This window comes from Benincasa hispida, chromosome 12, assembly GCF_009727055.1.
Source record: "Benincasa hispida cultivar B227 chromosome 12, ASM972705v1, whole genome shotgun sequence".
In the NCBI taxonomy this organism is placed as follows: Eukaryota; Viridiplantae; Streptophyta; class Magnoliopsida; order Cucurbitales; family Cucurbitaceae; genus Benincasa; species Benincasa hispida.
In genome coordinates, this window is record NC_052360.1 from 11120281 (window position 1) to 11147877 (window position 27597).

The 27597-nt window shown below is 38.3% G+C and overlaps 1 protein-coding gene across 1 annotated transcript; it reads left to right on the top strand.

Moving 5' to 3' along the window:
- Positions 1 to 24911: 24911 nt before the first annotated feature.
- On the top strand, positions 24912 to 26420 carry LOC120068414 (probable sugar phosphate/phosphate translocator At1g12500). The gene has a single exon (XM_039020174.1). The coding sequence runs from the start codon at positions 25190 to 25192 to the stop codon at positions 26219 to 26221; it is 1032 nt and encodes a 343-aa protein (XP_038876102.1). The 5' UTR covers positions 24912 to 25189; the 3' UTR covers positions 26222 to 26420.
- The last annotated feature ends 1177 nt before the right edge of the window (positions 26421 to 27597 follow it).

Here is a 27597-nt window from a genome sequence, read left to right on the forward strand (position 1 = left end):
TTCCATCTATAAGATGCATGCGATGCAGGTTGACAAACAGAGCTTATCTCTAAGTCCCTATCTCTTTTTTATGCAGTTCTAATCTTGCTCTCTCGAGTCCAGATTCTAACCTAGATCTCTCGAGGCATTAGGTTCTTTCTTTAGACTCTCTCTCAAGTAGCTCTAAAGGGTATTTAGCATAGCATAAAACAAGACAATCGCAAGCAATGAATTTCCTAGGTCATGTTAGCTTAGTTCTCCTCAACCCATTCGACTAGTTTAGCTACTCATGCATACTAGGAGAGTGAACAGATGTAGAGTAAGAACTTTCATTGTATAAATATAAAGATGAAGTACAAAATAACAATGCAAGTATAGAATAAAAGGCCTGGTAGCAATCTCTTGCTGCCCAGGCTTTTACACTGTTTTTCTACTCGTGTTCAAAAGATAATCTCGCTCTCGCGAGAGTCGGCCTGCTCTCTGCTTCTATGCCTCAATGTTCTCTCTCGATTTGTCCTGAGCGATCTCTGGCGTCACCATTCTTCTCTTGCTCCGCCTTAAAATGAAAGGAAAAACTATGAACAAAGACAAGCTGAGCTCTAAAATTTGTAAACTGGTCAACTAATTAACTCCTCTTTGGAAGGATGCCCTTGGTATTTATAGATCATCCAGGGTGAAAGGCGGCTTCTCTCTCATGATTGTACAGATGGGACGGCTTTAATTCCTGACTGATGTGCCGAATATTTGTCACCGAAGAGCTGAATGTACTTGTGATCATTATCAATTGTCAACTTAATTCGGATTCAATTGTCATCAGCTTTCTGTCCCATCGCGATTAATTAGCCTTTCACCCAGATGCGCCCACCATGTTGCGCCGACCAAGTTGTGATTAATTAGCCTTGCGGTGATGCTGCGCTCAACCAATGATTTCCTATGATTGCAATTTCCGCCTTGTGTCATCCCATATTCTGCACAAAAATACGAAAATCAATTGTTCTAATGCGATGAACGCATGCAACTACAATATTATGAATCTGATGCTTTTTGGACGCAATTTAACATGTTTTATCAATGCAAGCCAGCATTGTTTAAGGAACTAGCACTATGATAACGTGCATTTCTGCCCTTTATCAATAAGTTCTATTTGCTATTAACGCATCGCATGCACCCTTGAGATAGGGTATGATTGTATGCAGTCACTTTGTACCTGTGTGCATCATTCATCATTGCATAGGCAAGAAGTAGAGACTTAGGAATAAGTCCTATAGACATCATCGCATACATCGCGTGTGTCCTAAAACTAGGAGCTATCGCATTTGCATTGGAAAATGAATTGATGTCGCATGTATGTAGCATGATCGGTTAGCTTGAACGCAATCTCAGGAAGCGCTAGCTAAAGACCTTCTCAACCCGTTCCTCCGCATACTCATTGTATCTTTCGCATTATTAGCTCTTTTCTCAATTCCGCCACATAAACTTTATACCTTGAAAATGAATACCGTACCCCCAAATTTAAACGCATCAATGTCCTCATTGCTGAAACATTGAAAGAAGTCATGCGATGCTCTTAGGAAATTACGTAAAAGTCAGTTTGAAAGAAAGTTGGTGGACCACTAACTTCTAGAAATATTTTATGAGTTGACTGTCCTAAAATTAAGTTGACTCTAATATATACGAAAAAAATAGAGGCATGCATTTCATCATTGAAATCATAATTGGCAAAGAGAAATAATGTGACTTACTAAATTAATAAATGTGTAATGATTGTGCCGACTAAAGAGGATGCGATGATAAAATTATCAAAGTTAAAATGATATACGATAGAGCAAAATTTGGAATAAACAAAGTCAAGGAAAGATACAACCCCCAAATTTGCTCTATCGCCCGCATTATTTGTGAAAGCATCCTTCTTTGCGGCGAATTGCTCTCTTCAATTGTGGTGGCGGAATAAAGTAGTTGCATCTTTCGTGTAGCTCCTCCATAATTGTTCACCACGATCGTTGCAACGAAAACATTGAGAAGGTCAAATAAAGACAGAGCTAGCAAATTTTTTTTTTTTTTTTTTTTTTGTAGAAGCTAAGAGTAAAAAGAATGTACAGATGATAACGGATATAAGGAGGTAGAATTGAGTTCATGAAGATTTCAAAGGATACTTCAAAAAAAAATTGCATCCCTAATAAATTTGAATCTCATAAAAATCGTAGGGATCACTTATTCCTTTCAATCTGGTCTTTTTATGTTCAAGGCAGTTTTCTCTTCTTTTCTCGTTCTTCTGGGATCTTGATTGCCTTAATCTGGAGCTTTTTCCCATTAACGTTCATCGCGATTTCTCCCTTGTGTACATCAATTTGAGCGCGACCGATTGATATGGATGGTCGTCTCAATATGATGGGCGCATCTTCATCCACTTTATGGTCCAAAATGATGAAGTCTATTGGTAAAATGAATTTGTCAATCGAGACCATGACTGGTGACGAAAATTAGCCGTCAAAGACTTGATGACTAAAATTACGTGGACGCAATATGTGATGCATGTCTTAAGGTATTCATTGATACTCATGCGTCGATGGTCATGCGTTGGAGTGAACTATGCGTTAACGAATGTATGTGATGACCATGCGTTCCCATCACAAGTTTTCTTGCGCTCATGCCAAGTATAATGCAAACACAAGTTTCTGGGGTGATCCGAGGTCAAACTCAAGGACTTGTAACTAAATGCTATGTGGTGATGTGTATGCAGCGGATGAATAAAAGAATGATGGGGGGTTTTAATCTACAACCTACTCCTATTCCTAAATAACAGACAACGCAATGAGAAGTATGAATGAGAGGTAGAGACATGGCAACTATTGATGTGAAGTAAATGGATGGAAAATAGATAAAATGTGAGGATGTCTTCATCAAAACCCTTAATATTGACCGCAAGGGCAACCTCAGGCAACGCAAGCTATGCGATCATGCTACACACACTTGAGCCTAACCCTAGGACGTATGTGATGCGTATGCAAATTTTTGGGATGACTGCATACTGCCACCATATCCTACTTCTTGGACGCATGCAATATCCTCTCCTTAGGGTGCATACGCTGTGTAATAGAAAACATAGCTTATTCCTAAGTTCCCTATTCTTTCTTATGTGTTCCAATCTGCTCTCTCGAGTCTTAGATTTGATTTTTAGACTACTCTTCCAAGTATGCCTAAATGATGAATGATGCGCTCATAAGACAAGGTAACCGCATAAACTTGGCTGACGTAAGATTATTCCTATCTCTAGTGAATACTTGCTTACATTGCTTAATGCGACCAATCACTTACCCTCCTAAGCAGTTAGTTGTTGCTGACTTTACTCAGCAATGTAAATAAGGTTTTCTCACACACTATGCAAATAAGGTTTTCTCACACACTCGCACAATGTACACCATCCGGTGGTTTGCTACATGCTTCATATCTCTAATCTGCATGACTAAGTATGCAATACTCTAGCAATCTCACTAAGTGATGCAATGAAAGTTAAGGAGGCTAAGTAAAGAAAGATGGAGATGGATCGAAGAAAACATAGAAATGCATTGAACACACAATGTATTAATTTCTTAATCCAAAATGTAATACAATACAATATAAGAAAAGAAGAGAAAATGAAAGGAACGGCTGGAAGTAATGTCTTGCTTCTAGTAGATGTGTGTCAAGGCTGCCGATGGTGCCATGGATGGGCGGTGGAGCTGACTCTCTCGAGATCTAACTCTGGAAAAGGCTCCGATCGTCACTCGGAATGGATGAAGGAGATGAAGAACTCTCAAGCTTTCTTCTAACGTGTTTGTCTGGATCACAAGGATCTACCCAATGCATTAGAGCAATTGATCTTTGTATTTTGTGAAGAATAATGCGTTAACGCAATGCAAAGAATGCGATCATAGGAATACATTGGTTGAGCGCAACTTCACCGCAAGACTTTGCATTGATCGTGCTCACAAACATTCACCCAAGAAGAATCACCGCAACATGGTGGGCACATCCGAACGAAAGGACAATTAAGATCGATGGGACAGAAAGCTGACGGCAGTCAGATCCAAATTAAGTTGACAGCCAATAATGGTCACAAAGTACATCCAGCTTTATCAATGAAAATTATCCGGCGCATCAGTCAGGAATTAAAGTTGTCCCATCTGTACAACCAGGAGAGAAAAGCCACCTTTCACCTTTGATACCCTATAAATACCAAGTGCATTCTTCAGAAAAGGGGTTCAGCAGTCGATTACTTCACATCACTTTACAAGTTCACACCTCTGTTCATAGTTTTCTTTTCCATTTTACGGTGGAGCTAGAGAAGAGTGGTGACGCCGAAGATCGTCCAAGGTGGCTCGAGAGAGAACCTTAGGGCCTAAAATCAGAGAATGGGTTGACTCTCGCAAAAGTGAGAATATCTTTAGAGCACGAGTAGAACAATGTAACACCTGGTGTCTCGAGAGAGCTAGGTTAGAATCTGGTCTCGAAAGAGCAAGATTAGACTTGCATAAACAAGAGATAGGGACTTAGAGATAGGCTCTGTTTGTCAACTTGCATTGCATGCATCCTAAGAATAGGAATGATATTATGTGGTAGCATATTTGTGTGAATGTCATGTTGTCATCGCATAAATAAAGATAGAGGTTTACGTGTAAACCCTCTAGACTTATCGCATATTTATTGCATGTGTTCTAGCCTTAGAAGTCGTGGCATTCACGCCGAGAAGTGGTTTACTATTGTATGCATGTTACACGATCGCAAAGCATGAACGCATCCTAGGGAGTGTTAGCCGAAACCCTTCTTAACCCGTTTATCGCATATTCATTGTATTTCCCGTTTACCAACTCTTTTCAAACTTTGTCACATTTATTATTATTTTCATCAACGCAACAACCACCTATTTATTTCACTGGTTACCGCAAGTTTTCATAAAAATCTCCAACAAAACTATTTTCACAAGTCCCTGTGTTCGATCCTAGACTTACCAAGAAACTCAGAGGAATTTACACTTGGATTCCGCTAGGGAAACTTGAGTGCACAATGCTATCCATCAACACATATCATCCATATTTTTCACACCTCATAAATCTAAGTATCAAGTTTTTCGTGCCGTTACTGGGGACTTCGGCAAAATAGTTGTTAACGGTAATTTTTGCGAATTCTTTGCAGAACTCTCAATCTCTAGCGAAATACAACCTTGAGATTGAGAGAACATTTCGAAGGAGACTGAGAGAATGCCAACAGCAACCAAATTCCAATAAAGAAGAGATGGCGAAGAAGCCTAGAAATGAAGCACCAAACAATAACAATGTCATGAAAAACACGATTCTTTTGGCAAACGATCGCAATAGGCCCATTAGGGACTATGCATTGCCAAACCTCTATGATTTCTCTCTGGAAATCATGAGGCCTGCCTTCGACGGAAGTAGATTTGAGATGAAACCGGTGATGCTACTGATGATCCAGGCTGTAGGACAATTCGAAGGAAGGCGTGGCAAAGATCCGCATGCCCACCTTCGAAGTTTTATTGAAATCTGCAATACTTTTTTGTTCACAAACATCTCTACTGAGGAGGTTCGACTAACGTTGTTTCCATTTTCTCCCTGTGATCAGGCTAGGAAATGAACTTATTCGCTCGAACCAGGAGAGATCATTTCTTGGGAGAAGGATAGGAAATGGGATCATTTCTTATGAAGAAGTATTTTCCACCAACAGAAAATGGCAGACGAAGAAAGCTTATTACTAATTTTGAATAAGATATGGACGAATCGCTCAGCGATGCCTGGGCGAGGTTTAAAAGGTTGGTCCGAGATTGTCCGCATAATGGGCTGCCAGACTGCCTTCAAATGGAAATTTTCTACCACGGTTTGAATCCTGCTTCGCAGACCGCTGCTAATGCAGTAGCAGCTGGTGGTCTGCTTGACAAGACTTATGATGAGGCGAAGAATATCTTGGATCGCATCTCCAAGAATCATGAAGACTGGAGGGAGAGCGACCAAAGATTAAGACTTAAAGATTCGGATGCAAATAACGGTGCTATTGTTTCATTGCAAAACCAAATCACTATAATGATGAATTTGATTCAAGGAATGACGATCAGCAGCCCAACACCGCAAAGTGGGCAAATCAATGCAATAAGTCAAAACACTGCAAGGTGTGCGACTTACGGTGATGGACATGCAATGGAGGATTGTCCACAAAACCCACAGTCTGTATATTTTGTAAAGAACAACTCCTTTTCCAACACCTACAACCCCGGGTGGAAAAACCACCCAAACTTTGCTTAGAAAAATCAACAACAAAATTTTCAATCTGTGGCACAAAAAGAAGGGCCACCAGGGTTCTTTCAACATAGCAACGGTCAACAGAGCAACCAAGAAAGTAGCTCACAACAACCACCGCAATCTTCTTCCCTAGAAAGCCTATTGAAGCAATATATAGAGAAAAATGAGGCGGTGCTTCAAAGTCAAGCTACGTCCATCCGCAATCTTGAATTGCAAATAAGCCAGATTGCAAATGAGCTCAAAAGTAGACCGCAAGGGACGCTGCCAAGTTCAACCGAGCTTCCATGCAACCCAGGGGGTTCAGGTAAGGAGCAATGTCAGGTTGTGACATTGCGCAGTGGAAAGACTGTGGAGGGAGAAAAGAAGGAGCAGAACAGATCAACCTCCATCGCAGCTGAACCTGAGATTGCGGCAACGCAAGAAGAAGAAAAAGAAAATGAAGCAGTAGAACCTGAGGTTGTGTCAACCTCAAAGTCAAATGAAACAGGAACCATGAAAGTCCAGCTACCACTTTTCCCTTAGAGGCTAAAGAAGAAGAAAAACGAAGAGATACAATACCAACGCCTCATGTCTATGCTGAAACAATTACATGTTAATATTCCTTTCAGTGAAGCGATTGAGGAAATGTCTGCCTATGCCAAGTTTCTGAAGGACATGCTAACCAAGAAAAGAGGCGCTGGAAAATTTTCCATGGTGGCACTAACGCAAAGTTCCAAATCTATTATCCCACTGAAGATGAGCGATCCTAAGAGCTTCACTATTCCTTGCTCCATAAGAGGACTCTATATTGGGCAAGCCCTATGTGCCTTGGGGCCAGCATAAATTTGATGCTGCTGTCAATCTTTCAACAACTAAATGTGAGGTAACTTGTGCCCACATCCGTGACTCTCCAACTAGCCGACAGATCTCTGGTTCATCTAGAGGGTAAGGTGAAGGCCGTGCTGATAACGATTGATAAATTTATTTTGCCAGCTAACTTCATCATCCTGGATTATGAGGCCGATAAAGATGTACCCATCATTTTGGGGCGACTTTTCCTATCAATGGGTCGTGCTCAAATTGATGTGCACAAGGGCGAGATCACTTTCAGGATAAACGGACAGAAGATCAAATTTAATATAATTCGTGCCATGAAATTTCCTAATGAGGAAGACCTTCCAGATTCAAAAGATGACTTGAATTTGATTGAAGAAGAAAAGTCTGATGAAGAATATGAAGAAGAGAATGTCGATGCATCCATAGCTGTCTGCAATGCAATCATAGCAAAAACGAACAAGGAAGAAGGATGATCGCAACGCAAGAAAAAGAGTCGAAGGAAGAAAGAAATATAATGCAACCTTCCCTCGTGGAGCCACTAACCTTTGAACTAAAAACCCTACCAACACATCTGAAGTACGCATTTCTGGGGCAGAATGAGAAGCTGCCAGTAATAATTTCCTCTGTGCTCAACACAGATCAAGAGAATGCGTTGATGAGCATTCTCAAAAAGCATGTGCAAGCAATTGGTTGGACATTCGCTGATATCAGAGGAATTAGCCCCGCGTACTGCATGCACCATATTCGTCTTAAGGACGACCACAAAGCAACCATTGAAAATCAACGCAAAGTTAACCCTGCGATGAAAGAGGTCGTCAAAAAGGAGATTATCAAGTGGCTGGATGCGGGCATTATCTATGCCATTGCAGATAGCATGTAGGTCAGCCCCGTACAATGTGTGCCAAATAAGGGAAAAATGACGGTAGTCCCATTAAGAACAATGAACTAATACTGCAAAGGACCATCATTGGATGGTGCATCTGTATGGACTACAACAAATTAAATGCAGCCACAAAGAAAGATCACTTTCCTCTGCCATTCATCGATCAAATGCTAGACAGATTAGTAGGGAATGATTTTTACTGTTTCTTGGATGGATATGTCGGGTAACAACCAGATCATGATAGCTCCTGAAGACTAAGACAAGACCACATTCACCTGCCTATATGGGACATTCGCATTTCACCGCATGCCGTTCGGCCTCTGCAATGCGCCAAGCCCGTTCCAGAGGTGTATGAGGGCGATCTTTCAGATTATCTCAAGGACTCAGTAGAAATATTTATGGATGACTTCTCCGTTTATGGGAACACCTATGAAGTCTGCCTGGCCAATCTGGAGAAAATTCTGAAAAGATATGAAGAGACGAACCTGGTGCTCAACTGAGAAAAATGTCACTTCATGGTGACAGAGGGTATAGTGTTGGGACACAAGGTCTCCCAAAAAGGGTTGGAGGTGGACAAAGCAAAGATTGACGCAATTGAAAAGTTTCCACCTCCAACCAACGTGAAGGCAGTGTGAAGCTTCTTGGGGCATGCTGGATTCTACAGACGATTCGTTAAAGACTTTTCTAAGAAAGAAAGACCATTGAGTGCGTTAATAGAGGCAGACATAAAGTTTGAATTTGACAACAATTGCCTCAATGCATTTCAAATTTTAAGGGATGCACTGATTACCGTACCCGTCTTAATTGCGTCGGATTGGACACTGTCGTTCGAAATCATGTGCGACGCAAGCGGGTATACGATGGGAGCTGCACTAGCGCAAAAGAAGAAAACAATTTTGCACCCCATCGCATATGCGAGTAAAACTTTGAACCCTGCTCAAAGTAATTATACCACCACTGAAAAAGAGCTCCTGGCTATGATTTTTGCATTGGAAAAATTTCGGGCATACTTGTTGGGAACCAAGGTACTCATTTATATTGATCACTCGGCAATCAAATATTTGATGACAAAGAGGGACGCAAAGCCGAGATTGATCAAATGGGTTCTCCTCCTTCAGGAATTTGATATCAAGATAATTGATTGAAAGTGGACAGAAAATCAAGTTGTGGATCACTTGTCCAGACTGGAAAATCCTGAGGTTGACCGTAATAAATCTGAAATGAGTGTCGTGTTTCCAGATGAGCAGCTATTTCGCATAGAAGAACTGCCCAGGTATGCGGACATCGTTAATTATTTGGTCTGTGAACAATTTCCCGAAGATCACAACTACCATCAATGGAAGAAATCAAGGATGAATGCAGACACTACTATTGGGATGAGCCGAATCTGTATAAAAGAGGTGCAGACCAAATCATTCGATTATGCGTACCAGATGCTGCTCAACATCGCATATTGTCACAGTGCCACGATTCACCATATGGAGGGCACTTTGGAGGACACCGTACTGCAGCCAAAGTTTTACAAAGTGGATTCTTCTGGCCTTCGTTATTTAAGAATGCTGCTGACTACACAATGAAATGTGATCGATGTTAGTGCATTGGCAACATTTCATGGAAGAACGCAATGCCGATGAATACTATCTTAGAGCTGGAACTATTCGACGTATGGGGGATTGATTTCATGGGACCATTCCCTCCTTCAAATGGTAAGCACTATATTTTATTAGCCATTGACTATGTCTCCAAGCGGGTAGAGGCAATTGCATGCACCGCAAGTGATGCGGCAGTAGTCTCCCAGTTCCTGAAGAAAAATATTTTCACGCGTTTTGGCACTCCCCGTGCCATCATAAGTGATGAAGGATCACACTTTTTCAACCACAGTATAAAGGAGCTGCTGCGCAAGTACAACATCCTCCACAAAGTGGCCACCACATACTATCCGCAAACAAATGGCCAAGCTGAGGTGTCCAATCGTGAAATTAAATTGATACTCGAGAAGGTAGTCAAACCTTCGCGGAAGGATTGGGCAATGAAGCTTGATGATGCGTTAGCGACGTGATAACGGGCAGAAATGCATGTTATCATAGTGCTAAATCCTTAAACAATATTGGATTGCGTTGATGAAATATGTTAAATTGCATCCATTAAGCATAAATTCTATAATATTGCAGTCGCATACATCCAATGCATTAGAGCAATTGATCTTTATATTTTGTGCAGAATAATGCGTTAATGCAATGCAAAGAATGCGATCATAGGAATACATTGGTCGAGCGCAACTTCACCCCAAGACTTTACGTTGATCGTGCTCGCAAACATTCACCCAAGAAGAATCACTGCAACATGGTGGGCGCATTCGGACGAAAGGACAATTAAGATCGATGGGACAGAAAGCTGACGGCAGACGGATCCAAATTAAGTTGATAGCCGATAACCTGTCTCTTATACACATCTAGATGTGTATAAGAGACAGGTGTTGACTCTCGCGAAAGCGAGAATATCTTTAAAGAACGAGTAGAACAGTGTAACGCCTGGTGGCAAGAAATTGCTCCAGGCTCTTTACTATACTTGCATTGTTATTTTGTACTTCATCTTATATCTATTCAATGGAAATTCTAATTCTATATCTTCTCACTCTCTTAATACACATGAGTAGCTAAACTAGTTGAATGGGTTGAGAGGAACTAAGCTAACATGATCTAGGAAGTTCATTGCTTGCAATTGTCTTGTTTTATGTTGTGCAAATTACCACTTTAGAGTTACTCGAGAGAGAATCTAAAGAAAGAATTTAATGTCTCGAAAGAGCTAGGTTAGAATCTAGTCTCGAAAGAGCAAGATTATACTTGCATAAACAAGAGATAGGGACTTAGAGATAAGCTCTGTTTATCAACTTGCATCGCATGCATCCTAGGAATAGGAATGATATTATGTGGTCGCATATTTGTGTGAATGTCATGTTGTCATCGCATAAATAGAGATAGAGGTTTATGTGTAAACCCTGTAGACTTATCACATATTTATTGCATGCGTTCTAGCCTTAGAAGTCGTGGTATTCACACCGAGAGGTGGTTTACTATTGTATGCATGTTGCACGATTGCAAAGGATGAATGCAACCTACGTAGTGTTAGTCGAAACCCTTCTCAACCCGTTCACCACATATTCATCGTATTTCCTGTTTACCAACTCTTTTCAAACTCTACCGCATTTATTATTTTTTTCATCAACGCAACAACCACTTGTTTATTTCACTGGTTACCATAAGTTTTCATAAAAATCACCAACGCAACTATTTTCACAAGTCCCTGTGTTCAACCGTGGACATACCAGGAAACTCAGAGGAATTTACAATTAGATTCCGCTGGGGAAACTTGAGTGCACAATGCTATCCATCAACACATATCAGGCATATTTTACACACCTCATAAATCTAAGCATCACAGTGCCTTGGTCCTTTTCTGAATCTCTGATGCTAATGGCGTGGTAGGTTAAATGTCAACATCATCTTTTGGTTTTCTTGAGATATGCATTAATGCCTTCATTCCACCAACCTTGCGTTCATCCCACTATTATGGTTATCGTGTAGCCGCAATCGTGTAATGACCGTATTCACTTAATTACAGCAACTTCTACACGATGATCGCATCTTCAATGTGATGATCGCATCTGCTCGATGACCGCAATTCCCATGCGATGGACATATTCGCCCAACGGCCGCAACACCCATACGATTGTTGTATGCGATCACCGCATGCAATTAATGGGTGTAATGTTCATGCATCGAGTGTATGCGATCGTCTATGCGATAGTCCGACTTTCGTGTCTGTGTCTACTTCCTGCGTTAGCTAGAAAAATAGACAATTGAACGCATAATAACGAATAATAGCGGGTTAGCCGAGATTCTTAATGTTGAACACCGCAAACTCATCTTCTCATGAATTCTTAATATAATTTCCGCATATTCTGCTAAGCCCTCATAATTCTAAATAAAAGGACTAAGATGACATGCATTTCTGCATGTGATCAGCGACATTCTTTAATTCTTCCTCGGGGTGTAGATGGGATCTGTCCGCAAGTAAGAGAGTCTTCGTCGTAGGCATTAGTTCTCCCACATTCAATCATTTGAAAATTGATAGCGGCATTAAGTTTATACTCGCCCCAAGATAGCATAGTGCTTGACCAATTTAGACCCCTCCAATTGAGCAGGGTATCGTGAAGCTTCCTGGGTCTGTCTCTTATACACATCTAGATGTGTATAAGAGACAGCTTCTCGAGTCTTTTGAATCATATGTCAACGGGTTCTTGGTTGTCACAGCATTCGTGTTGGTCCTGGTGGGCTCTTCCCCTTCTTCCACTGTCGTTTTTTCACTTAGCAAGGAGACTTCTAGGCAATGTTCCTTTCTTGTACCCCCAGATACGAGGGAGCTCAGTTGAGCTTGGCAACGCTCCTTGCGGTCTATTTTTTAGTTCGCCCACAATCTGTCCTATCTGAATTTCAATATTTTGGATGGACGTCGCTTGATTCTGAAGCACTGATTCATTCTTCTCAATATACTGCTTCAGCAAGCTCTCTAGTGATAAAGATTACAGTTCCTGCGACTTGCTGGCTTAATGTTGCATTTGACCATTTGTTCGTGGGAAAAATCCTAGTGGCCCTTCCTTTTGCGCCAAAGGTGATAGCTTTGTTGTTGATTTTTCCACATGAAATTGGGGTGATTTCTCCACCTGGGGTTGTACGTATCAGAGAGAGTGTTTTTCTTAATGAAGTATACTGACTACGGATTTCTTGGGCATTCTTCAACTGGGTGTGCCTCTCCACAGGTGACACAACTCATGATCATTTGAGTGATTGCATTGACCTGCCCTTTATGCGTTCCCGTGCTATTGATTGTGATGCCTTGTATTAGATTCATCATCGCAGTCATTTGGTTTTGAAGGGATGCATGGCCCCATTATTTGCATCACTGTCTTTGATTCTCAATCTTTGATCGTTTTCTCTTCAGTCTTTATGATTTTTAGAAATGCGATCAAGTATATTCTTGGCCTCATCGTATGTCTTATCAAGCAAACCTCCAGCTGCTGCCACATTGGCAGGTTTCTGCGATGTAGGGTTCAATCCATGGTAGAAAATTTCCATTTGTAAGAAATCTGGTAAGCCGTTATGCGGGCAATCTCCTACCAGCCTATTAAATCTCGCCCAGGCGTCACTGAGCAATTTGTCGATATCCTGTTCAAAATTGGTGATCAGCTTTCTCCTTCTGGTGTTCTCCATTAGGGGGAAGTACTTCTTCATGAACTTCTCAACTACTTATTCCCATAATGTAATCTCCCTTGGTTCAAGAGAATAAGCCCATTTTCGTGTCTGGTCACACAACGAAAATGGAAACAATGTTAAGTGAACCTCCTCAGCGGAGATGTTTGGGAACACAAATGTGTTGCAGATCTCAATGAAACTTCAGAGGTGGCTGTGCGGATCCTCTCAGCGCCTATTGCCAAATTGTCTAGCAGTTTGAATCATCTACAGCATCACCGGTTTCATTTTGAACCTCGAACCATCAAGAGCTGACCTCATGATTCCTAATGAGAAATTATAGAGGTTGGGCGACGCATAGTTCTGGATCGGCCCATTGCGATCGTTCGACAATAAGATGGGGTTCGCCATGATATTATTTGTATTCGGTGCTCTATCTTCTGGTTGCTCTGTCATGTTTGGATCTTTCTCTTGTTGTTGTTGTTGGCGGTTGTTTCTTCTTCTTCTTCGGAAAGTTCTTTCAATCTAGGTCATAATTAGGCTCAGGATTTTGTCCTTCCCTCATACGACACTCGCTTTTTCCATTACCTAAGAAAAAGCAGTGCACAGAGACAGAGAGTCTGCAAAGAAAATCAAAAAGTTACTGTTAGCACAATGTATTGCCGTAGTCCCCGACAATGGAACCTTGATGCGTGGTTAATGTGATGAAATAATGGTGTAGAATGCGATGGTGGAGTATGTGTTGTGCATGAAACTTTTCTTAGCAGGATCCAAGTATAAACCTTACTAAGTTTCCTGGTAAGCCCAAGGTCAAACACAAGGACTAAGGAAAAAGTATGCGATGGTAATTTTCGATTACTTTGCGGTAACAAATAATTCAATGTGTTGGTTGGTATGTTGCTTAAGGTATAAAGTTTATGCGGCGGAATTGAGAAAAGAGCTAATAATGTGAAAGATACAATGAGTATGCGGAGGAACGGGTTGAAAAGGTCTATAGAAGCCGATAGTCCCTGTGCATCGCATGACTTCTTTCAATCTTTCAGCAATGAGGATATTGCTGCGTTTAAATTTGGGGGTGCGGTATTCATTTTCAACCTTGCTATTTTTGCATCTTAAAAAAAAAAAACATAACGTTGCGATCGGATCCTACTCATAGTTGGATGCCACATGACACATATGGGGGGCAAGCCAAAATGAAGGTAGGAATCTTGATCAATGCATAAATAAAATGATTGCAACTCTGCTGCCAAATGGGCATGAGTTTAGACTGAGAAAGAGCGCCTTGCTTGTAGTTGGATGCCCGTATGACACACATGGGGGCAAGCCAAAACAAAGGCTAGGCACTTGGATCAGTGCAAGGTCATAGAAATATATATATATATATATATGTATGTATATATATATGTATGTATATATATATGTATGTATATATATATGTCTAAACTACTCAAGGATAAAAATCAGTTGAAAACACCCCAGATGGAAAAAAGTTTTTTTTATGAAATAAATCATGTGATGCCCTAGAAACTAGTAAAGTCTTTTTTAAGGTTAAACTTGCGATCCCTAAATTTTAGAAATATTTTAAGAAGAGGCACGCAAATACATAAGTTAGTTGTTTTTAATGCGTTGGAGGCACGCAATCGCAATGTTATAAACTTATGTATTTTGTGCAGAAAATGCGTTGGCGCAAGGCGGAATTGCGATCCAAAGAATTTAGCATCCGAGCGCATTAAGAGATTGCGACCGTAAGGCTATGCGATCATATGCACTCGCGAAAATCTACTCAAGAAGGTGGCCGTATAGAGCCATCGTATCAAGGTGAAAGCTTAATAAATCACGATGGCACAGAAAGCTGATGACGGTCGATTCCGAATTAAGTTAACAAGCCGTTAACGACACACTGTAGCAAGTACACTCAAACTTTTTCGTGACAATTATTCGGCACATCAGACAGAGAATTAACGACATCTCATCAGTGCAATCATTCAAGAGAAAAAGCTTTTCACCCTAAAGCTCTATAAATACCGAAGGCCACCTTCGTTAAAGTAGTTCGTTGAGTTTGGAGAGTTCGGTTTCGATATTCAGAATTTATAGTTCTTCTTCACCATAGATAGCTGTAGTCTGTATTTTTATATACTTAGAAGGTAGAGGCAAGTGAAGGGAGAATATGCCGATAGATCGTCCTGGTTAACTTGAAAGAGTGTCGGGAAGCGTCGAAAACAGAGAGAGGGCAAACTCTTGTGGAGGCAAGAACATTCTTGGAGCAGAGTAGAGAGACTCAATGTAAAAGCCTTGGGAAGCAAGAAATTGCTACCAGGCTCTCTATCCTTAGGATTGAGGTCCCAACTCACTCAAGATTAAGGTCATGTTACCTATAGTCATCCTAGTGAAGTGAAGTCTCAGTCATGAATGGAGTTATATGACAAGACATTAACACTTCGAGGTCAGGTCTTATACAAACTCTTTGTATAGGACGCCCCCGCTCGCATGTCCACTACACGAATGATCAGGATCAGACCATCTGTGACAAGTCACAACATTTGTAACAATTCCACAAAGCGGGTCGTGTCCGTAGTGTTACCAGATTAGGTTTCCCTCCTATATCCATATACGACAGACTATTTTGGTTGTCACTTAAGACATGATCCACTTGTATGTCACTACATACATGCTTAAGTTACATAAAGACAACCAGGGATACTAAGTTTATTAGTTTGTGGTAAAATAAAATGAAAAAAAAAACATCTAAATATGCAAAGTCAAAAAGTGAAGTAAATATCATATATATTATATATCACAAGTGTTCGTACAAAGTTGTTTACAAACTACAAGACACAAGACTTTAGGGCACAAACCTCAACAGTACCAATTAAAGGAACTCTTATTCAAGAGTACCTTCGAACTGAAGCAAATCTTTCCAATTCATTGTGACAAAATTACCACATATACATTCAAACATACTAATACGCATTCATAATGCTAAAGAGATCAAGAGATCATACCAGTTGAAGATTTCTTCTTCACAACGACTATAAAACCCAACCGTCTACCTCGAACAATCACCACTCGAACAGAAGGAAATGTAGATGACACCACCACTTAGAGCCCTCAGTATTCTTGGAGTGAGAATCCAAAGTGTGGGCTTTGTTTGGATTTGGTAGAGGGAAAAAGGAAGAGAGACCGTACACAACGATCAAGTAAGTGGGAGATGAGATCGTCTATCGCATAGACAAGATGCTTGATCGTTTAGGTGATGTATATGATTGTATAGGAAAAAATAAGTAATCGTCTAAACGATCGTGTAGGAAAAGGGTGAGTGGTCGTCTAAACGATCATGTAGGAAAAACTAAGAGATCGTCTATACGATCGTTTAGTAAATATCAGGAGCTAAACAATCGCTTAGGAAAAGGTAAACGATCATTTAGTAAATAATATACGAAGGTGTAATCGGTAAGTGATCGCTTAACAATATCGTATATGTAAGCGAACGTGCAGGCACTATCGTATAGGAACTGATTTTCTAAGCGATGACACACTCTTTAACACAATGTCTGCGCATCTCACGCTTGACACATCGTCAGCTATTTATGCATCTCAAAGTGATCTGTCAATACACTCATCCGTTATTAGAACAGAAGAGACGCCATCCCATTTCCCTTTTAGCCATCCAATGAATGTGATCTCATCATATTCATAATACATAAATTAATATCATATATTAATTATAATATTTTCTTCCACTAGATATTAATCATATTTATATCCAATTTCCTCCAAATTAATGTATCTCATACATAAAGTTAATTATATCATATTTAATTAACTCGTTCAATTATATCATATATAATCGAACTCCCTTTTGTTAATTTCAACATTTCAAACTAAACCAAAAACTGACTCTCAACTTGTATCCAAGCTACCAAGGGGACCTTATAGACCTATGGTTCGAAGCTCCAACGGTACGTGAATAGCTGACTAAACTCTTTAGTCACGATATCCACCATCCGTTAACTGTCAGACATTCCATTAAAGACAGACAGTTGAACTCTTCTTGCTATAGATATATTTCTATGTCCATTGGATATAACCAATCATCAGTCTAATGAACAATACAACATAGTCCTACTATGTAATTACATCTTCCTCCTTAAGTACCACTGATCCTTATAATTACATCTTCCTCTATAAGTACCACTGATCCCTCTAATGAACAATACAATATAGTCCTACTATGTGTGAATACCTCTCGGACCATGAGAAGGTGCGCGACGCCACATCGTTCAAGTCTCAGGATCAGCCCTTAAGAAAGCAATCTATCTACTTACCCCTACTTTGGGAAAGGAGTGAACTCAATCTTGTGAAGCTGAGTTCCCAGCTCCCAAATCAGACGAATCCTGGTAGGTTTGAGTTGGTGCTCTGGCTACTCACACTCATGCAAATCAAAGGACCGCCCTCAATGGTAGAAGTTCCCAACTCACAGGATTGAGGTCATGTTACCTATGGTCATCCTAGTGAAGTGAGGTTTTAGTCATGAACGGAGTTATATGACAAGACATTAACACTTCGAGGTCATCTTTTATACACACTCTTTGTATAGGACGCCCCCGCTCACATGTCCACTACACAAATGATCAAGATCAGACCATCTGTGACAAGTCATAACATTTGTAACAATTCCACAAAGCGGGCCGCATCCGTAGCGTTGCTGGGATTAGGTTTCCTTACCTAACTCGTTCCTCGATTCCTCTCGCGTTTGCTTCCTTATCCGACCCGACCCGACCCAGCTTCCCACCCATGCACCCGGCTATTCCAATCGTTGACCAACTTCAGTCGGTCCAGTTGACTTGGTTGAGCTGATTTGACCGGTTCAACCTGGTTTTTGGTGTTTCATGGCTGGTTCAAGGGTTTTCAAGTCGTTCGAGCTGGTTTGAAGTGTTCGGAGGCGGTTCAAGGCTATTTTCTGATTATTATTGTAATAAGTGTAGCTTTTAGCTAGCTTAGGATGCTAGAATCGGTCCATTTTAGTGTATTTATTTAATTATGCATTGTGAATGTATGAATTAAATAATTTATTTATTGTGTGCATATTGCATGCCATGTAGATTTAAAATCCCACCATAAGATAGGCATATAACATGCATTGCAAGTATATTATAAGTTTATAATGTATAGTATGCATGTGTAGAATTCCATGTTTTGATATAAGTTGTTATACTAAATGCATGGAATGAATGTTTATATAATTGTTATATAAAAGCATGTTATGGATGCAATGTATGTCTATTATTTTATAAGCTGTTATAAAATTGGATTTGACATTAAAATCCATAACAAAGATAAGTTGCATGCTCACGTAGATTAAACCACCTATTTTAATAGTTAAAATAGGTCGACATCTTGTAAAATACGGTTACAAACTCAACGGGTATATAATCCTGTCTAAAGCTAGGGGTACTTAAGCTGACGGTCTACGGAACACCTCCTACCTGGGGATTATGGCCAAATAATTGAGCGTTGTTAACTGGTTTTATGAGAACACGTGAGTGGTGTGAGGTGTTAAAATTGGTTTTTCACCTAGACATCATAGGTTAAATCCAATTATAAATGTTATACTTGGATAACCACATAGACTTAGGTTATTTAATTAGCCAGAACATTCCCAAGTAAAGTTTTACCCAAAAATAAGTAGAACACTTTAGTGGGAGTTTAATAAAGTATATGATATGTTGTTAGAACACTTTAGTGGGAGATTAATAACATATACAATATGTTGTTTTTAGCTATCATATAGTTCACATTGAGATTCATGCTTCGCTTCGTGTCGATTATACCTCGACTGCTCCATTCGGAAAGTGTTTGCATGAATCAAGATCAAGGTGAATAACGGAAAGTTGTTCATTGTAAAATAAAATATGTGATATATTGATTTCAACTCTCGCGTCCCTAGGAAGTTCACACCATGAGGTCCATACAATGCTTCGTATCGATTATACCTCGACTGCTCCATTTGGAAAGTGTTTGTATGGGTCAAGATCAAGGTGAATAGGGAAGTAGTTCATAGTAAGTGAATGAAGGATTGTGTCAATGTGTCCTATGGTTTCTTCTGTTGGTTTGGACCGTGAGATTCCTATGTTGCGCTTGCTGGTTAGCTTTAACGACAACTATCTCCTCAGAAGGTTGTAACATGGAATTCAGAACAACTCAAACTCCAAAAATGGATATGATTTCTTAAGTCGTTTTCCAACTTTGACTCTCCAATTCGATAGCATTGTTGGAGCCGCTAATTTCTGAGATCTAAAAATGGAGGGTTTCAGTTACAGAATTACTAAGTGTTAGTAAGTTCTTGACCGAAAACGGTAGCTAAATGACTATCGGAATATGAGTTATTCTGGAGATAGTATTTAGCCAAGAATGTCTTGCTTTAGTGAATGAGTATTTACTGCCCCTCGGTAGCACTTATTCTGACTCACTATAGTATCATTGCAAATAAGATAATGAAATTTGGGTACATTATTACTTTACTAAAATTTGATTGGGCTTAGAAGCAATTCACAAATTAGAATTTGTTTATAATTTCAGCATGTTGAATTCTTCAAATTTACTCACTTCTGACACTTTTAACGGTAAATCAACATGGAAATAAAATATACTAGCAGTTGATGATTTAGACTATGTTTTAACAGAGGAATGTCCTCTATCTCCCAATTCTGCTACTTACTCAAAAGCACAACAAAGTAAATATGATTGACTTGTCATTGAGACGTGCTTGGTGGAAAATGATGAGTTAACCTAGCTAATGGATTCAGGAGCTGCTAATCATATCTGTACTTTTGTTCAGGAAACTAGTTCCTGGAGATAGCTTACATAAGGCGAAGCAACCTTTAAGATAGGGGCCTGGGAAGTTGTTTCAGTTAAAGCAGTGGGAGATATAAAGTTATTTATTAGAGATAGACACATTTTTACTTGAAAATGTTTATTACATTCCTTTATGAAAAAGAATTTAATTTCTATCTCATGTTTGCTAGAACAAAATTACAAAGTTTATTTTGAACATAATGAAATGTTCATTATCTCAAAAGGTAATATAATATGTTCTACAAATCTAGAGAATAACTTATACATGTTAGAATTGACTAAGGTAAAAGTCGTTTTGAATATAAAGATGTTTAAAACAGCTGAAACTCATCATAAGAAAAGGAAAATATCTCCAAATGTCTATCTTTAGCACCTAAGACTTAGGGTAAGAGTAGACTTCTAAACCAGTTAGAAGATAGCTCTTTACCACCATGTGAATCTTGTCTTGAGGGTAAAATGTCCAAAAAATCTTTTACTGGAAAAGGTATTATCCATCTACTACATATCGTTTAGATTATCACTTAAACATAATCTACCTGTATGGCTTCACATACATGTTTAAGTTATAGATGATAGGGATGTCCAATCTCCTCACAGGATCTTGCCACGAATGCGGCAGGGATTCCCCATTTAGGTGGGGAATGGGGGAGGGAGTGGGGGAAAAAAATCTCCGTGAGCTAAATGGGGATGGGGAATGCTTCTTTGTCCCCGTCCCCACCCCTACTCTCGCCTCGTTCCCTATCTCTGCTCTGGTTAGTCTCTATTTATTTATTTAGTATGATTATTCAATGTTATGTTATTATTAGTATATAAACATTATATTTAAATTTAAATTTGATGGTTTATTGATCAAGAAGATGAATATGTTTACATTGAATATTTACATATAGATTATATATGTGAATAATTTGATTTATATTTATTTCTTTTTACTAAAAAAGTTGATTCGTTTTTTTAGGCCAAATTTGAGTAATTTATCTTTAAATTCAAATTGTCATGTAAAACTAACCATAATAAACAATTTAGTGATCGAGTTAATTATTTAATTAAAATTTGTTCACATTAGTTATTTAAATTAATTGATTTTTTTTTTAAAAAAAAATAACCAAAAAAATTCTCCTTGGGGAACTTGATCCCCGGGGGAATCCCCACCCCGATCCCCGTGAAAAATTTCATGGGGATGGGGAATGAAATGGGGAGTGAAGATGAGGATGAGGAATGACATCCCCAACCCAGCCCCACCCCGTGGACACCTCCAATAGCTGATAACCTTGGATCTTAGTTTATTGGTTTTTGGGTTAATGCAACTAAATGTCAAATTAAATACCTCTTATTTTATTAGATAAATAAATTATTTGTACAAATACAATTACAAAATATAAGACCACGAGACCATAAGACCATGAGATTTAAGGCATCAATCTCAACAAGATTAACTTACGATTCTATTTTTTTTTTTTTTTTTTCTGGGTTTGGATCTATATGTTTGTGTTTTATTCTTCTTTGCATGTTAGATTAGCCCACGATTGTCTGAGTTTTTTTTTTCCTATTTTTCACTAATATGTGGTTGATTTTATATACAATGTTGCATGGTAGATTTGTTGTGTGTTAGAGTTTTTTCCTATATAGATTTTTTGATTTCCATCTTCTGAGTAGGGTTTCTTGTTCTTCTTCATCTTGGCTATTTTCTTTCGTTCATTATATGCTCTTTTCTTCGTGCTTTTCATTTTTTTCCCACTTCTATTACGTTTCCTTCGTTGTGTCTATTAGTTTTTTTTTTTTTTTTACACTTCTATTACGTTTTCTTCTTCGTGTCTTTTATTGAGTGCTTCAAGTAATTGATGGTTTAAAAAGTGATTGTAAAATAGAAGGAAAAATGTTCATTTTATTGGTAGAATATATCTATATATCTATATATATATTCAATTAAATTTTCAAAATATGTTACATTTTTCAAAAAGAGAAAAAATGTTGTCTGTTAGTGTTCATGTTTAAGCACTAAGTACTTGTATTTAGTTATAATTTATTTGGAATATGGCTGGTGTTTAGAAATGGAGAAAAAATAAGTTATGTAATTGAGTATTCAAAAATTGAATTCAAAATTTTGTATTTAGTATATGTAGAGATGTCCATTTAACCCGTGGGGTGGGGCCCCGCTCCGGAATCCCCGAAGACATGAGGAATGGGAGAGGGAGTTGGGAATTTCTTTCCCATTCACCTCTCGGGGATGGGGACCGAGAATTTATTCCCCGACCCGGACCCGCCTCAATCCCCCACCCTATATATATATATATATATATATAATCTTTTCAAAACCCCCATCCTCCATCTCAGCCGACAGCCATCTTTCCAAACCCTCATCTCCATTTCTCCATTTCCAGTTCCAGTCTCTCATCTCATCTCAAGCTTAAGTTGATGCCGAAATCTTCAACTGCGCACGACCCTCATGTTCAACCACACACGACGTCTGTAGCGTCGCTCCTTCGACGTCGATTCTTAACTACGATTCGACGTCTGTCGCTCCTTCGATGTCGATGTTTGCCACTCCTTCGACGTCGACGTCTGCCACAGTCTACCACCGCTCATTCGTCGTTTGCCGCTCCTTCGCCAGAATCTTCACGATTTTGGTCAGATCTATTTGATTCGTCAGATTTATTCACGATTTTGGTGATTTCGTACACTCGCAACCTTAGATCTATTAGTTGACGAGTTTGTTCACTTCAAGCCCAGTCGTCGTCGTCGTCTCCTTCCATCCAAGGTATGTCCAAATTCCAGTAACTATTTGATCTGTCACGATGAGTTTATTTTAGTTTGCAGTTCGTTTACTTGATGACTGAGTTATTTTATAGGTCAAGTTATCCAACCTCCAATGTCTTTTTTGAAAAAGTCTGTAAAATTAGGTTGGAACTTTCTAAGTGGCTTAGTTTTGATGTTGAGGAGATACAAGAAATGGCATCAAGAATGATTGCTAAGTTTGAAAAATATTGGAGTGTGATTCATGGTGTATTGGCAATAGCTACAGTATTGGATCCTAGGTTTAAGATGAGATTGATCCAGTTTTATTTTCCTCAAATCTATGGATCTCATTATACTGTTGAAATTAAACGTGTTAGTGATCTGTGTTGTGATTTGACGAAGTTTTATAGTTCGAATTCGAGTACATTAGAAGAACCTCAACGTTCTATATCTACAATTAGTACTTCTTCAACTTCAAAGAAAGATGGAAGTAGTACTTCAACTTCTCTGGTTAATAGGAAAGATCGATATCTCAAGTTTGAAGAGTTTGTTAATCATGTGGAAAATGATATTGACAATGTCAAATCAGAGCTAGATCATTATTTGGATGAGTCTCTTTTACCCCGATCGGATGACGTTAACATTTTGCAATGGTGGAAGTTGAATGTAGTAAAGTATCCTATTTTGTATCAAATTGCAAAAGATATTCTAGCTGTTCCTGTCACAACTGTTACTTCTGAATCTGCATTTAGTATTGGTGGTAGACATGTAGGTCCACATTATTCCCAAATTCATGAAAACTTATTAGAAGCTTTGATGTGTACTCAAGATTGGGGCTGAAGGTATGAGTTAATATTATTATTTAATTTATTTAATAAACTTGTATTATTTACAATTTAATATCTAATTTCTTTTTGTTTATGTCTTAAATAGATAAGCATACTCCTATAGATGCAAAAGTTTTGGAAATTATTCTTGAGGATCGAGATCCAAATGATGTAAGTTATAAGTTTGTGTATTATTATTATTATTATTATTATTATCATTTTAATATTGATTTATATTAATTTGTACAATATTTTTTTTTTCAGGAATCATCTTTTACAAAGTTGGATGAAATTTGCTAATGACCTGATTTTGCTATTTTGTAGCTTTTCTTTAAAATACATGTTGTGTCTTTGACTTCTGATTTGTGAACATTTGTATATAATTGAAAACTCTATTAACTTTGTTACGATGATTATAGATGGATGGTTTAATTATTTAAGTTTAAGTTTAATTTTAATAAGAATTATGGATAATTATAGGTGGATGTTCTAATAATTGAGATTTAATTTTTATACATAATGAGAATTTATCATTTTAATTACATACTTTCAAATTATCTATGTATTGTTTTTAATAGAAAAATTGATAATATTTCATTGAAATAAAATTGCATTGGAAATATTTTAACTAAAAATCCATTGAAAAAATATATTCTATTAAAATTAAAAAAAAAAATTGAAAAAAATAAAAAGTGGGGAACCCGATCCCCGTGGAATCCCCGCCCCGTTCCCCGCAGGAAAATTTGCGGGGACGAGGAATGGTATAGGGGGCAGGGATGGGGACGAGGATGCCTTCCCTATCCCTGCCCCGGCCCTGGCCCGTGGACATGTCTAAGTATATGAATATTTTATAAAGAATTTGTTATGTTTTGAAAATGGAAAAGAATTGAAAGTTTTGTTTTGTTTTTGTCTTGAAAAAGTTAAAAAAAATATGTGTATAATTGAAAACTAAAATCAATAATAGCAAAAAAAAAAAAAAAAGAAAAGAAAAACACAAAATCAATTTCATTTAGAAAACCAAGATATCTCATCTCATCCCAAACACAGACTTTCAATTTGCCACCTGAAATACAAATAATGATTACCAACTTAACTTTACACCCATATACAGATAATTTAATTCTTCAAATAATTTAATTCTCTAAAATGAGAATTACCAATTCAACTTAATTCTATTGGAAACCCACCCGCAATAGTACGTCCCTCAAAGATAGTGGGGAGGTTTTTGACGATTTTATTTATTTATATTTTTTTTTTTTGTGTTTGAGGGGTGAGTTTTGACGAATTAGAAATAAACAAAATGAAAAGTAGATAGGAGTTAGATAGACAAAAATTCTCCCCAAGTAAAACCAAGGTAATCATACAAACTATAGTTTAATAGTACCAATACTTGTCCCACCGACACGCGGATTCATCCATCCACACTTGAAATAATCTCCACCGTCCGATCTCATCCGTACCATCATCCTCCTTATCCTCCTCTTCCCCTTTCCATCTCTCACTCTCTGTACTCTCGAAACACTCCCAAATCAACCCAACCTTCCACTCCAATCCATTATGGGCGGCGAGGCACCGACATGGGCCACCCGCCGACTCAGCAACCAAACTCTGACCACCGCCGATCACATCCTCGATTTCCAAACCAACGCACCCCCTGCCGCCCGATCCCCCACCATTTCAACGGCTCTGATCGTCCTCTCCTGGTACCTCTCCAACATCGGCGTTCTCCTTCTCAACAAGTACCTCCTCAGCTTCTATGGCTTCCGTTTCCCCATCTTCCTCACCATGCTCCACATGCTTTCTTGTACATTCTACAGCTACCTCTCAATCCTCTTCCTTAAAATCGTGCCCACCCAGCGAATCCAATCTCGAACCCAGTTTCTCAAAATTCTCGCCCTCAGCGCCATTTTCTGCTTCTCCGTCGTCTGTGGCAACACTTCTCTCCGTTACCTACCGGTTTCCTTCAATCAAGCCATCGGCGCAACTACCCCTTTCTTCACTGCTATTTTTGCCTTTCTGATTACTTGTAAAAGGGAGCCTGCCGGGGTTTATTTTGCGCTTTTGCCTGTGGTGTTTGGGATCGTTTTAGCTAGTAACAGCGAGCCTCTGTTTCACTTTTTTGGGTTTTTGATCTGTGTTGGTTCCACCGCCGGTCGGGCTTTGAAATCGGTGGTTCAGGGGATTCTGTTGACCGCTGAAGGGGAGAAGCTTCACTCGATGAATCTCTTGCGGTTTATGGCGCCGATGGCTGCGGGGATTTTGCTTCCGGTTACGCTTTATGTGGAAGGGAATGTGGCGGCGGTCACGGCGGAGAAAGCGCGGGCGGATCCTTTTATTTTGTTTCTGTTGATTGGGAATGCGACGGTGGCGTATTTGGTGAATTTGACGAATTTTTTAGTGACGAAACATACGAGTGCTTTGACGTTGCAGGTGCTCGGAAATGCGAAGGCGGCGGTGGCCGCCGTCGTGTCGATTCTGATATTTAGGAATCCGGTGACGGTGATGGGGATGGCCGGATTTTCTGTTACGGTGATGGGTGTAGTGATTTACGGCGAGGCGAAGAAGAGATCGAAGAATACGACGGATTAACGGCAAGATTGTGTTATTGTTTTTAATTTAGTTAATTGCTTTCTTTTTGGAATTTAATGGATGGAAAAAAGGGGAATTAAAGTTTTATTTCAATTAATTTATATAGAATTAAAAATGAAATTGTATAGTGGATGAATTGAATACTATAGTGGCATGATTATGGGTTATGAGAATTAATTGGATTTCTTTTTGGAGAGAACTATGCTTTTGGATTTTATTTTATTTTCTTTTTCTTTGTTTTTCACTTTATAGACTTTAATTGATTGGTTGAAGGTGATTGGAGAATAGAGAGAGTAAAGTTTTCAGTCCACTTTTCCAGCTGTCTTCTATGCAATTTGTAATCCTGATTTATAGGAATATGGATAAGATGGTCACAAATTGCTGGCACATGCTTTTAATTTTAGTACATTTTGGACTTTTTTGGTATTTAAGATTAATAGTTGTCGGTTCACATTGATTTTTTGTTATAACTGTCAACTAGTTTACATTTCTAGTGCAAAGGGAACTAAAAAAAATGAATAGATCAATTATCATTAAAAAAAAAAAAAAAGGAAAACAAATAAGAAGAAAAGATCAGGTTCACTAGAACAATAGAATGTAAAAACACCAAATAAACTAAACAATGTTGTATGGGGCTGAAAATATAGTCCTATCCTAATTTATATGTAGGGTGTATATTGATAAAGTTTGGTTTGATAATTATTTTGTTTTTAAATTAAATCAAAGCTTATAAACTTTTACTTATTAATTAATTTATTTTTTATATGCTTTTAGAATGATTTCAACATTTGAAAAAAAAAAAAGTTTAAATCCTATTTTGGTTCTTGAAGTTCAAATTTTTTTCTATTTTAGTCTTTAAATTTTCAAAAACATTTGTTTTAGTCTAAGAATTTTTAAAAAGTATTTACTTTAGTCTTTGTTGGTAAGATTATGTTAACTTACCAAGAGATAACTTGTATTTTTAGATGATTAGGCTTTAAATGGCTTGACTAAAATGCCAAATAAGCTGGTCAACTATAGGCTAAAACTTTTAGGGTTCTAATTTCTTGTCAATTGGGTTGGGCGATTTCTATATTACAACCAAAAACGATCTTTTCATATATATATATATATATATTTTAACTAAACTTAAGCTTATGTACACAATTTTTATCTATTAGTTTATTTGTTTTTTTCCATACTTTTTAGGAATGATTTCAAAATTCAAGATAAGTTTTAAAAAGAAAAAATAGTTTTTAAAAACTTATTTTTATTTCTAGAAATTGGCTAAGTATCCTAATGTATATCGAAGAAAGATAAAAAATAGTAGTGAATAGACTATAGGAAGACATGAACGATTTCTTTATTAAAAAAAAAAAATTGAAAATCAAATAATT

What these genes read in the sequence shown, in the direction of transcription:
- LOC120068414 (XM_039020174.1), top strand. Translation starts at nt 25,190, where the DNA reads ATGGGCGGCGAGGCACCGACATGGGCCACCCGCCGACTCAGCAACCAA.